We start from the raw sequence: 12,989 nt of genomic DNA on the forward strand, positions 1-12,989 counted from the left end.
ATAAAATAAGATGTAGAAGTTCTGTCCGAAGTTCATTTTCCTGAAAAAGGAGATAGACTTGCTCTTGAAACAAATGCTTCAAATAATTGCTAGGGATGCTTCTAAAAGCAATACCACAAATTCAAACATTTTAGAACCAAAAAGGATCCCATTCCTGAAAAACTTCAAATAGAAGAATTAATTTGTGGTTATGATCGATTCTGAAAAAATAAAATAAAATGAACAGAATTATATCATATTTGAAAAATAACTTTTATTTACTAAATTAGCGATAAAAGTATTTTGTATTTATGTGGCACAAGAAGATTTTATTATCAGAATAGATAATAAAGCCCTTTGGACAAATAAAAGAAACATTATCAAAGAGAGAAGATTAAAGTGGAACAACATCATTGCAAATTACACCTTTGAGGTTGAATTTTGTAAAAGGTTCTATTAATTTTATTGCAAATTATCTTAACATAAGTTGGGTCAGAAGAAGTTATTCCAAATCCAGTTTGAAAGAAATCTGTCATCTTTCCCCCTGCCGGCAACTTAGGCAACAAATCAGCCTATCAATTGCCTGATGTACACACTGCAGAAATATTGTATGGAACTCTTGGAAATGGTTTTGAAGGGAAACCTCTCTCGCAATTACACACCTTAATGCAATCATGAGAGACTTACAACAACATAAACATAAACTATTGCAACGTTTATTCGAGCACAAACATCCTCAGTTCTTGTTGTGAAACCACAATGCATGTGATGTGGATTTCATCATCAGCCTCAAATGATGAGCACAAATAACACGTTCAACACACAAAGCACAAATAACTAGAGATGAATACAAACAAAAAGTAATATGACGGATCATGCGGCTCTACTGTCTAACATCACAGTTTCTTTTAATCTGAACAGTTCAGAGACTTCACCAAAGCTGAAAGATATAAACCTAACAATTAAACGGAACTTGAATAAAGCAAGGCCTCACCACAGTAACTACCAACCAACCGCATTCATATTGTGCTCATGAGAATGAAAGAGAAAGGGAAAACAAAGTTCTAACAATTACACAAAAACTCTCCTCTTGTGTAATGGAAAATTCTCTGACCAACCCTCAACGGTTAGCCTTGGCAACTCTCTCAATCTCGTCCTTCTTCTTGATGGCATAACTGAAACATCAGTGGATACCATCAATCACAAAAACATAAATGAAGCAACATGGAGACTTACAGAGAATCAAAAAAAAGAAACATATTCTATAACACTGCAAATAGTAATAAATTTCTTCCAAGAACCATTAGACGTATGGGTAATAAGCAGAAAATCTAGGCCTCAATTACCTGTTGGAAGAACCCTTTGCAGCATTTATAAGTTCATCAGCCAAACACTCTGCAATCGTCTTGATGTTCCTAAAAGCAGATTCACGAGCACCTGTAGTAAGCAGATAAATAGCCTGATTCACACGCCGCAGTGGAGAAATATCCACAGCTTGACGCCTGACCACCCCTGCAGAGCCAATACGTGTAGCATCTTCCCTTGGCCCGCTGTTGTAACAAAAGCATTAAATAGTGATAACAGAACATCATGCAACCATGAAATGATCATGGTCAAGGGGCCTATAAAAATCGGTAATTTCTCATTTGTATACCTGTTGACTACAGCATCAACGATAACTTGGATGGGATTTAGGTCTGTCAGCAAGTGAATAATTTCCATTGCATGCTTTATAATCCTCACTGCCATCAACTTTTTCCCATTGTTTCGCCCATGCATCATCAAGGAGTTTGTAAGTCTCTCGACAATTGGGCACTGGGCCTTGCGGAAGCGCTTGACTGAGTACCTCCCAGCAGTATGTGGGACATAGGTTGCATGCTTGGCAGCAACCACACCTACGTAATCACTCAGAGATATGTCGCTAACCTACAAAGCATATTATCAGGCCAATAAAAATCAGTGGGTAAGCTTCTGATGAACAATCCTGATGATAAGAAATACCATTACTCATTCATTGTTAAATTAGTCATGTGATTGGCAGATGGCAAACTCCGTTAAGTTCATTGTAATGGATTTGGATAGAAAAATAAAATTGAAACCATGTTAAAAAGTAGAAGAGCAACATTGTTATACTTGAAAGAACATTAATTACTTAAAGGACTAAAAATATATTTTAGTGTGACATTTTTGTTTCTTTTCTCAAGCAAACACTTCATAGGAGATACAACCACTAGGGATTAAAATGTGTTACGCCCGAGGCAGAGTGGATAGGAATGGCTGTAAAAACATTGCAATACAAAGCCCACTGGGCTAAGTTGCATGCATAAAATTTTCAATCATATGGGTTCCCCTTACTCTGGCCCCCTGAAAAGGGGGAAAGACGAGTTTCCATGAATTAAGGGCAGTTTGCATTGCTTAGTGTGGGAACAAAAGGATATTAGGTGCGACTCGCCGTCTCCTCACCTAAAGATCGACAAGCTTTTATGGGGGTTTAACGCAAATAAAGACAATATACTTAGCACAAAACTACCAATACATTGAAGTCGCAACACCTATCATACCTTAGTGGATTTGGTAAAAGCCTAGTAATTACGGTAAAAAAGTAGTCACTCCAGAGTGAAATTTAGTCATTGCATCATCAGGTGCATCACAATAAAGCGAAATATATAAACCGATCGTAAATCTATCTCTTACTGCAGATGCATTAGTGTGCATCGACTCCACTCACTTCCTAAGTGTCAACGGTATTCTACTACAACAAACAGTAGGTTAAGTTGCTTATAGGCAACTCAAATCACAATTATTGATCCAAAAAAAAAAACCCAAATCTTGATTCTTACCCCAAGTATAAAATCTCCACCATGTAATTTACTTAATGATTCATGTCTGACATCTTTTTCCCATAAAATAAACTACGTTTACATTATAATCGAAAACATATAGAAAATAACACGAATCAACTTAAGCACATCATTTTTGTATACAGATAGCAAATCTATTTAAATAAATAAACCTGAACATCCTCAAAGGTCCAACGATTGAAGAGCTTGACTTCAAGATTAGGATTCTCCAGAGCTTGAGGAGCAACAACCTCAGTTGCCATTTTTCTTTCACCACAAATACAATGAAAAAGTCAGAACAGATTCATATCTTACAGAAACAATGATTAGAGAAAGACCAAGCCTCACCTTTCTGAGAGAGAGAGAGAGAGAGAGTTACAGACTCAAAGCGGCAGAGTTATGAGATATTAGAATATGCGAGAGCTGCGACTGCGAGAAGAAACCCTAATTTATTTTGCTAAGCAAAAACCCGGGCCTAACGATAATGGATCAGCTGGAGTCCAGCTCGGCCCATTTGTTGTCTGAGTTCCGACCCACCCCAAAAGAGTAATCAATTGATGAACAAATAAAATATATAAATTAGTAGGCCTAAACTATGTTGCTCTTCAAAGGCCTTTACTTTAAATGTTTTATATTTAGTATCTTATTCCTTTTTGCTCCGTTTGTTTTGGTGTAAAATAATTTTTGCTCCGAAATTTGACCAAAACGGCTGGGATCCTCTCAAAATGATAGCATCCCGGCCAGCTATGATTTTTGCTCCAGAATCTAACCAAAACAGCTAGGATCCTCTCGAAATGGTAGGATCCCGGCCAGCTAGCCGGGATCTAGCCAGGACAATCAGCTTCCGACCAACTAGCCGGGATCCGGTCGTTTTGTGCCGAATTCCGGCCACTTTTGCAGGAATCCATATACGCCATATATATATTATTTTACATTAATATTTTTTATGTTGTGAATAAAATTTGATTTTTATAAATTAATATGATTGAATAAAAATATAAAAAATATTTGTAATTTTCCGTACACCAAACACCGAAAAATGATTTCGACAGAAAATGTTTTTTTGAAAAATAACTTCCCTAAAAATATTTTACGACATAAACAATTTTACACCAAAACAAACATAGCATAAATGTTTTAAATTTTCATTACATTATTTTAATGTTATCGTAGGTGTGGTAAAGATGGTAAGTTTTTAAACGTGAAAGAGACTGTCACTCACTCCAAATCTTAGTGTCTCACTATGATTTTTGGGTACTATGCAGTATTCAAAGAAAGTCCTATTTGTCTCAAGCACTGCTGTTATAGTAATAAGTAATTAAATGTGTGTTTGAGATTGTGATTTCGTAGACAATCAGTGTGATTTTAAACCAAATCGTAGAACATAAATCGTTTGGAAACTGCGTTTTTAAAAATTGCGATTTTGAAATGCAGAAAATCAACTTTTTCAAATTGCAACTAAGATGATGTTTTTTTGAAAACGCAAAATTTTAAAAGTTAATTTGCGATTTTAAAAGGTTAAACTACGATTTTTCCAAACACTTAACTGCGTTTTTAAAAATCACTTTTTCAAATCGCACATTTTTGAATCGTTATTTTAAATCGCAAACCCAAATGAATCCTAACACTTCTTCTCTCTCAGCCGGACCTAGAGGAAAAACTCTCAGAAAACAGATCTAAGAGGAGGAGGGATCATCTCTCTTTTCCTTTATACTCTCCGCTCCTACCCTTCCCTTACCATTCTAGTTTTTTCTTTTGTTCGTAGGTGTCCTTCGACCAGATTAACAATTTTGGCATCTCCGCTATACATCTGTCCTTCTACCTCTGTGTTGTGTCGTCCATCTCCTCCATGGTTGCTGCTGCTGTTTGTTGGTTGTGTTTTATGCTTTGAATAAGAGTTTTGTTATCCATAGATTTGTTCTCATGGACGATCTATGAGATAGAGGTTAGTTAGGTGTAAGGGATTATCTCTCACGACCTAAATAGTTCCGTGTGAAGGATTATCTCTCACGGCTTGGATAGTTCGGTGTGAAAGATTATCTCTCACGACCGGTTTAAATAATTTTTTTTAAGATATTTGGCTACCATTGTCTTAGATTTAGTCTGCTCGGAGCAGATCTGCTCTTTAACTGTTTTTTTTACATAGGTTAACGAAAAATGAAAGTCATAGATAGCACTTTATTGTAAGAATTTTGTTTGTATCTATGACTTTGTAACGTCATAGCATGTGTCTATGATTTTGTAAAGCTTTATGCTTTGTAATGAAAGAGCTTTATGCTTGTGATATTTAATCAATGAAATACTCAAATCTTTGGTGACAAAAAATAATAATAATAAAAAAAAAATTATATTTAAGGTAACGTTCCATAATATGTAAGGAAAGCTTCTACAAGGAAACAAAATCTACCTGTCGCATGCTATACAATAATGAGATAAATGAAAGTTTAAATTAAGGGGAAAATACAATTTACCTCATCAAAGTTTGATAATTTTTTCAATTTTGTCTCAAATGTTTAAAGAGTTGTAATGTGCTCCAACAAAATTTTCAAAATTCTCAATGTGACTAGTTCGTTAGTGATTTCCGTCTTCTTTAAAGGAAAATGGCTCACGTGCGCCGCGCATGCATTTTTTCGTACAAAAATTATAAAATTACCCCATATATATGTATTAATTTCCAAAATACCCTTATTTATTTTTTTTTTTAAAAAAACCGAAAAACGAGAAAAAAAGAAAAGAAAAGAGGGATGGTTCATGTTTGTGGGTGGTTCCAGCCACCCCCATTCCGGTTAGATGGGGGTGGCCTTTTGGCCGATGGGGTGGTTACGGCCACCTCTCTACTTTTTTTTCTTTTTTTATTATTTCTTTACTTTTTTTTAAGAAAAGAAAAGAAAAGCATTTAAGTCTTTTTAATAATTTTCAGTTAAAAAAGACGGCAATCACTAATAGATTGGTCACATTGAGAATTTTAGAAACTTTGTTAAAGCAAATTACAACTTTTTAGACATTTGAGACGAAATTGAAAAAATAGTGAAACTTTATGGACGTAAATTGTATTTTTTCCTTAAATTAATAAAAGAAAATAAGGTACATATGTTAGGGTGGGATAAGTTTCAAAATTTATTTGGCCTAACAAATAAGATACAACATGCACGATACGGAAGTTAAGATGGATTGCAACCATTAAGTATGGTCCATCACCAAAGCTTACGTACAACCTCATCCATACGTGGTACTGTAATTGTATGTGATGCCAAAAAACAAAAAGTGAAATTAAATTTTTTTAAGTCAGTAAATTTTTATGAAATGTTTTTAATTAAACATTTATAAAATGATCGGCCGGGTGTATTAATTATTTACCGAGTTGAGTTCGTCTATACGGCCGTCAAGCGTCCGGCTAGAGACCGGCTCCTTAACCCACGTGGCATCGTTTTTTTCCTTTTTTATTAAAAAAAAAAAAAAAAAAACCAAACGTTCAAAACGCATGAAGAGAGACATTTTTCAGCGGCAAATTTTTCTTCCATACTGGTTTCCCCCCATTTTTTCTCCAAACCTCCCCTCTCAACCATACCCTCCCCCACCGACCAAACCACCGGCGCCACTCCAACCAACCGCCGCCCCTCTGCTAGCTCTCTCTCTTTCTCTCACTCGGACCCAGCAGCTAAAGGATTCGCCGCCCACGAGCACCGTACCACGGATCTCCGACGAGGGAGCACCCACCACCCATCGGAGCACTGCCCAACGCCGATCAAAAACGAAGCCGACCACCGTATTCTCGCTGTACGGTATCTCTCTCTCTCTCTCTCTCTCTCCATGGTCTGCCACTGTTGATTTTTTATGTGCTTTTTTTTTTTTCTTTTTCAACGGCCATTCACAGATTCTCGTTGTTGTGATAATTTTTGGTTGTTTTTTTTTGTTTTCATTTTTTGGTTCTTGAAGATGCTCGTCGGGTGTTCGACAAAATGTTTAAACCGAATATACATGCTGATTCTTGTTGTTGTGATAAGTTTTGGTTTTTTTTTTTGACTTCATTTTTTGGTTCTTGAAGATGCTCGTCGGGTGTTCGACAAAATGTTTAAACCGAATATACATGCTGATTCTTGTTGTTGTGATAATTTTTGGTTTTTTTTTTTTTTTTTTTTTTTTCATTTTTTGGTTCTTGAAGATGCTCGTCGGGTGTTCGACAAAATGTTTTAACTGAATATACATGCTGATTCTTGTTGTTGTGATAATTTTAGGTTGTTTTTTTTTGTTTTCAATTTTTGGTTCTTGAAGATGCTCGTCGGGTGTTCGACAAAATGTTTAAACCGAATATACATGCTAAGGAGATTTAATATACTTGTCGTAAGTATTTGGGGTTTTGCAGAAAAGGTAAACTATCATATGAGATTTTTTTCCCTTTTGTAGATAACCCTTATAATTTCAACTTGGTCAACTTGGTCATGGTCTAATATTTTCTGTGAAAAATGCAGATGAGTTACCAAGCCAATGAAAACCAAATGCATTTGGATTTGTACACCGGCGAGCAACATCAACTTCGGATTCTATACTTGGAACATTTCTCTATTAGGATTGTTGTAGGTGATGCTAAATTTTGTAAGCAGCAAAGTATCGTGAAATTATTGTAGTTTAAACACTGTTTGGTTTAAACTACAATAATAAATGTAGCTTTTAATCTACAACCAAAAAACAAGCATGTACTGCTTTTAATCAATATATTACATTAAGGATAGATGTAGCCTGAAGATTTACATCAAATCATACTCAGTTCCGTGCCTTACAGTGAGTCAAGACCAACATATCATAAACGTTTTCCTTCTTTTTCTTTTTATGAGGTTTCAAAAGAGGTGCCTATTTTTCAGAATTAGGAACATTTTGCTAATATTATTAAGAATTTTTATTAAAATATACATATTTAAAAAAAATAACCCAACTAAGCTGTAAGCACTAAAAGTGAGCTATAAGATGGGGATGGGATTCCATCGCTTCTGCTCAATTTTCGTACAAATCAGAGCAATGAAATGAACACCAAACTTTACTAAGAAAAACATTTACAATTCACTGGTAATCCTAGTTTAAATCAGGAAGCATTTTGGATTATATCAAAAGTACTAGAATGCTGGGATTTTATTAATTAAAAATTACACCAATAAATCTAATCATAGTTCTGCGTTGTGAATTGAAGGACAAACATTTTACTGACGATGAGACTTTTATATGAAGTCCCTTGTTGAGGAGGGAATACAAATCATGAATCAAACTCGCCTTTTCTTTTTATCTTCTCTTGGGATTACAATCTGATCATCTTAACACAATCAACCCTTCCGGCCTATAAAATCCCACGTATAAAAAAAGAATGTATGCAGAACAAATATCAGAGTCGGATCCTGTCCTCTGTATCTACATGCACATGAACAGGATTTGCCCACTGCAGCTTTGCTTTCCCACAAGATAATCCTCGTTAACAAACCACAGCCGCCCAAGCGATCTATTCACTTTTGACCAAAAAACTTAGCCCACTTATGCTACATAATAGAACTCAACTTCAACCTTCTGTGCTGTGCATCTTAGTCACAATCCAAACCACAAAGTTCTAATACAAGACCGCCTTTTGCCACAAACGGGTTGATTCGGACCCATAGAAGAGAGAAAATTGATGCTAGAAGGATTGACCAGACAACAACAATAGTGGGAACCTTGTCCTGTTTCCCCATCATTCCCTTAAGGAATGGGTAAAGATGAATAATGACCCAGAGGGCGAAAAACAGCCTTCCGAAGAGCGGACCCCATGAATCATAACCATTATTGATGGCGTCTGAGACCCCGACTATAACTCCAATTATGTTTATGATCAGCAAGGACAAGGTGGGGATCAACAAAGATGTCCATTTAAAGAGGTAGAGCTCAGAAAAACCCCCGTCATCTGCAGCTTTGGATGTAACAGTGAAGTTTGTATCAACCCCTGCCAAAACCTTAAGCAGACCCTGGAAGAGAGCAAACAGGTGTGATGAGACGCCGCCAATTACCCAGAATTGTTCATTCCTCCACCAGTCTGAGAGGTTTATAGGAGCTGAACCCTTAAATGCCGGCATTTTCGGTATGCAATACACTGATTGCCAGCCATGACAGTGCATTTTGAATCCTATTAGTATATCCTCCGTAACTGAGCCATATATCCACCCAACCTGAAACATAATGTAATTTAGCCACATGACACATTGACAATATACATTGTCATACCTCGCTAAAGAAAGAAATTGCAGAAAACTTTGTTAACTATGAAACAGTTGCACCATACCTCTTTCCCCCATTCTGTTTTATCTTCATAACCACAGCTAATGACATGGACTGCTTCCTTCAAGAGTGATGCAGAACTTGGTCCTTTTGGAACTCCACCATCTTCCATAAGTGTTGAAGCCATGAAAACTGGTGACTGTCCAAATTTTTTCTCAAATTTTATTTGGGGCATTAGGGAAGATTTTTCATTATCTATTCCTGCAATGGAAGTTCCAGGAGAAACATAAATGATCTAAGTTTAATCCAATCTATGATGATTGACAAGAGACAAATCCTGAAACATTTCAGACTTGGGGCAAACCAGGTCAAGTTATAAGTTTCCAGTATAAATTTTCAGGATAAAAAAAGTAACTTCTTTTTTGGGGTTATAAAGTGAAATAAAAATTTTGCACCTCATTCAGGAATTTTTTATGTTTATTTATTTTTTTTTAAAAAAATAGAATGTTAAAAAAATAACTGCAAATGCATGCACACTAACTGAAGCCACTCCATACCTTCGATTCCCTCCTCAATATTTTCTAGTGCATGTATCTGACTTGAAGCCTCCTTGTTTTTAATCTTTTTTTCATTTGACTTCTTTTTCTTGTTCTTCTTTCTAGATCCAAAACAGCAGCAGCACCATTTTGGCCAACAATTACATGTTTTCCCAGGGGGTTTCTTCTTGATGGGGGCATCATATCCATAGAGTGCCAAATAAACAAAGCATGTATATTCGGTTTAAACATTTTGTCGAACACCCGACGAGCATCTTCAAGAACCAAAAAATGAAGTAAAAAAAAAAACCAAAAATTATCACAACAACAAGAATCAGCATGTATATTCGGTTTAAACATTTTGTCGAACACCCGACGAGCATCTTCAAGAACCAAAAAATGAAAACAAAAAAAACAACCAAAAATTATCACAACAACAAGAATCTGTGAATGGCCGTTGAAAAAGGAAAAAAAAAAAGCACATAAAAAATCAACAGTGGCAGACCATGGAGAGAGAGAGAGAGAGAGAGAGAGAGAGAGATACCGTACAGCGAGAATACGGTGGTCGGCTTCGTTTTTGATCGGCGTTGGGCAGTGCTCCGATGGGTGGTGGGCGCTCCCTCGTCGGAGATCCGTGGTACGGTGCTCGTGGGCGGCGAATCCTTTAGCTGCTGGGTCCGAGTGAGAGAAAGAGAGAGAGCTAGCAGAGGGGCGGCGGTTGGTTGGAGTGGCGCCGGTGGTTTGGTCGGTGGGGGAGGGTATGGTTGAGAGGGGAGGTTTGGAGAAAAAATGGGGGGAAACCAGTATGGAAGAAAAATTTGCCGCTGAAAAATGTCTCTCTTCATGCGTTTAGAACGTTTGGTTTTTGTTTTTTTTTTTTTTAATAAAAAAGGAAAAAAAACGATGCCACGTGGGTTAAGGAGCCGGTCTCTAGCCGGACGCTTGACGTCCGTATAGACGAACTCGTCTATAAGAGGGGGTGAGTTGCTAATTTATGTTTCATTATGTTTTTGGAGGAAAAATTTATGACTATTTATGATGTTCTTACTCTAACTTGAATTTTCATTAAATGTTGATCTTGATGTTTCGGCATTAATGTTACGAGTTTTATTTGGATTTATTTATAAACCGTTCCAAACTTCTTGTAATTCGTTTGCGTCTCTGAGGTTATTTCGCTAACAAACCTAATCCTAACCGGCCGGGGCCGTTACTAATCCTAAGAAAATGTTTAAATAAAGAATGACACCCCAAATTACCACCTATTAAATTGAATTAGTTTAAGTGTTAGTTTTTCCCCTTCATTAAGTTCGGATGTTAAATTGGACAAATAAAGCAGGGGAGATTCGAAATAATGATCTCTGCTTTATGAAACGTGATCCTTAGCCGATTGAGCTACTTTTTCAGGACGAAACATACACAATTATATTTTGAATTTGAAGTCCCAATTAACTTTGTTCAATACTAGCATCTATGGGCAGGTGACGTAATCAGAAAAAATATATTAATCTTTACACCAGCTGATGTGATATAGGTTAATTAAATGGTTATTTAAAAAGAAAAAATCGTACTTACATTCAGCTCATGCAATGTCAATAGGGTGAAACGACTATGATAAAATAGATATAAAATGTAACATTACTCATTTAATTATGACGTTCATATATATATATATATATATATATTACTTATTCATCAATGCATATCCACATGATTATACATTGATGAATAAGTCCAATAAAATGGTGGATATGCATTGATGCATGTTAAAACGTGATAAAATGAGTGAATTCTTTTTTTTTTCCATTTAAAAAAAAATAAAATAAAATCTACGACTTCTTCTTATCAAAAGCTACTCCTATTGTTCTATGCAACTTCTTATAAAACAAAACTCTTTTTTCTTTCTTTTTACTTTTTTTTTAAAAAAAATAAAATAAAATAAAATAAATAGAACATGTCATTTTCGTTTCTCTTTATGAAGAATACTAGAATAGTACGAGATTGAGCTTATGATATTTGGGACAAAAAAAAAAAAAAGACTAATTTTAAATAAAGGCAACAAACCAATCTAATTTTGACAAAAAAAAAAAAGTAGAGTAGAATTATTGGCCTCCAGCAAAGAGAATCCCAAGCATTTTAAGGAGGGATCGATGGTCATGATGCTTTGATTAGGAATTTGAAAGTTGCATATATATATATATATATATATATATATATATGAAGGATGAAGGTAGAGCTTTTGCATGTGTCACTGTCACTGATTCCAATCACTGCATGTGCCTTTTTTAACCCACCATAATTGCTCCACGACTGATTCAGTACTCTTGTCTCTAACCTCTCTTTAAGAAAGTCCAAATTTTCTGGGTGTGCTGGGCAATTCACTCTCATTTCATTTATTTTTTTTGGTTTTTTTTAATAGTAATAAAATTACATAAATAGAAGGAATTATGTTTCCTTGTGAGAAGAGCTGTGATCTCTTGATATGGAATAGAGTGAATCGTATGGGCAGCTACATGGCTTTGCTGGAGAAGGAAAGGTGCAGCCTGTAGACTGTAGTGGCTGATCCGTAGGTCATACTCTAACAATTAACACTATAACGGAAATGAGCAACAAACACGTTGATACGAAAGCCGTTGCGTGTTAGTACATCCATTTTCTAGCTGCAATAATTTGTAAAGAGCTCAATGGAAACGAAGGAAAACATAGAATGTGTATTTTGATAATTCCCAAAAAAAAAACAAAAAAAACATGTTGTGTGATCCCCGAACTTCAAGTGAGAGATGGCTAGCTAGCTAGACGGGCTCACAATCTCTTCTTTCCCCTTCTCTAGTTAGTATCAGCCTTAATTGTTAGTCCTTCTGCAAAAATGGTGAATAATATATATATATATATATATATATATATATTTCACTTAATTTCCATAAGGATTGCCATCCAGCAATAAGAAGAAATTAAGAAACTGTGGATATGCATTGATGAATAAGTCCAATAAACTTCTCATTGGAGCCAAATCTTCGATCGCAATATATATGTACAGTCGGAAGATATATAATTTCATTCCACATGATTATACACCCCTTTTGCATGTCTATATATCCACATGATGCAGGCACAATTATATTCCATCTCTATCCTTGTACGTTGCTGGCACAAAAGCTTATTGATAAGGCGATATAATTTTTATTAGATAACTAACTTAATAACATTACATTTCCATGTATTTATGCATGGATTGGAAGAAAAAAAAATTATGTCTTCCACAATGGAAGATAAGTTGTATCTATGGTCGATGGGATCTCTAAAAATACCTATCAAGGGTCAAAATGGCTAGTTATTAGTGGAATTGGCCAAAAAAATAGCCCTATTGGTGTTAGAATAAAATTTAAAATGATTAAATCTACAATTT

The 12,989-nt window shown here is 35.5% G+C and overlaps 2 protein-coding genes across 2 annotated transcripts; both read right to left on the minus strand.

The window, feature by feature from the left end:
- Positions 1-673: 673 nt before the first annotated feature.
- LOC133859134 (small ribosomal subunit protein uS7-like) lies at positions 674-3,293 on the minus strand. The gene is made up of 5 exons (XM_062294451.1): positions 3,168-3,293; positions 2,993-3,086; positions 1,634-1,905; positions 1,326-1,529; positions 674-1,154 (listed from the first exon to the last, which is right to left on the minus strand). The coding sequence occupies exons 2-5, from the start codon at positions 3,080-3,082 to the stop codon at positions 1,100-1,102; spliced, it is 621 nt and encodes a 206-aa protein (XP_062150435.1). The 5' UTR covers positions 3,083-3,086; positions 3,168-3,293; the 3' UTR covers positions 674-1,099.
- A 4,648-nt stretch (positions 3,294-7,941) lies between these two features.
- Positions 7,942-10,441, minus strand: LOC133861013 (cellulose synthase A catalytic subunit 2 [UDP-forming]-like). Its single transcript, XM_062296706.1, has 4 exons — positions 10,136-10,441; positions 9,608-9,861; positions 9,115-9,311; positions 7,942-9,001 (listed from the first exon to the last, which is right to left on the minus strand). Exons 3-4 carry the CDS (start codon positions 9,283-9,285, stop codon positions 8,384-8,386), a joined length of 789 nt encoding a protein of 262 aa, XP_062152690.1. The 5' UTR covers positions 9,286-9,311; positions 9,608-9,861; positions 10,136-10,441; the 3' UTR covers positions 7,942-8,383.
- Positions 10,442-12,989: the final 2,548 nt, after the last annotated feature.

Source organism: Alnus glutinosa, chromosome 2 (assembly GCF_958979055.1).
Source record: "Alnus glutinosa chromosome 2, dhAlnGlut1.1, whole genome shotgun sequence".
NCBI lineage: Eukaryota > Viridiplantae > Streptophyta > Magnoliopsida > Fagales > Betulaceae > Alnus > Alnus glutinosa.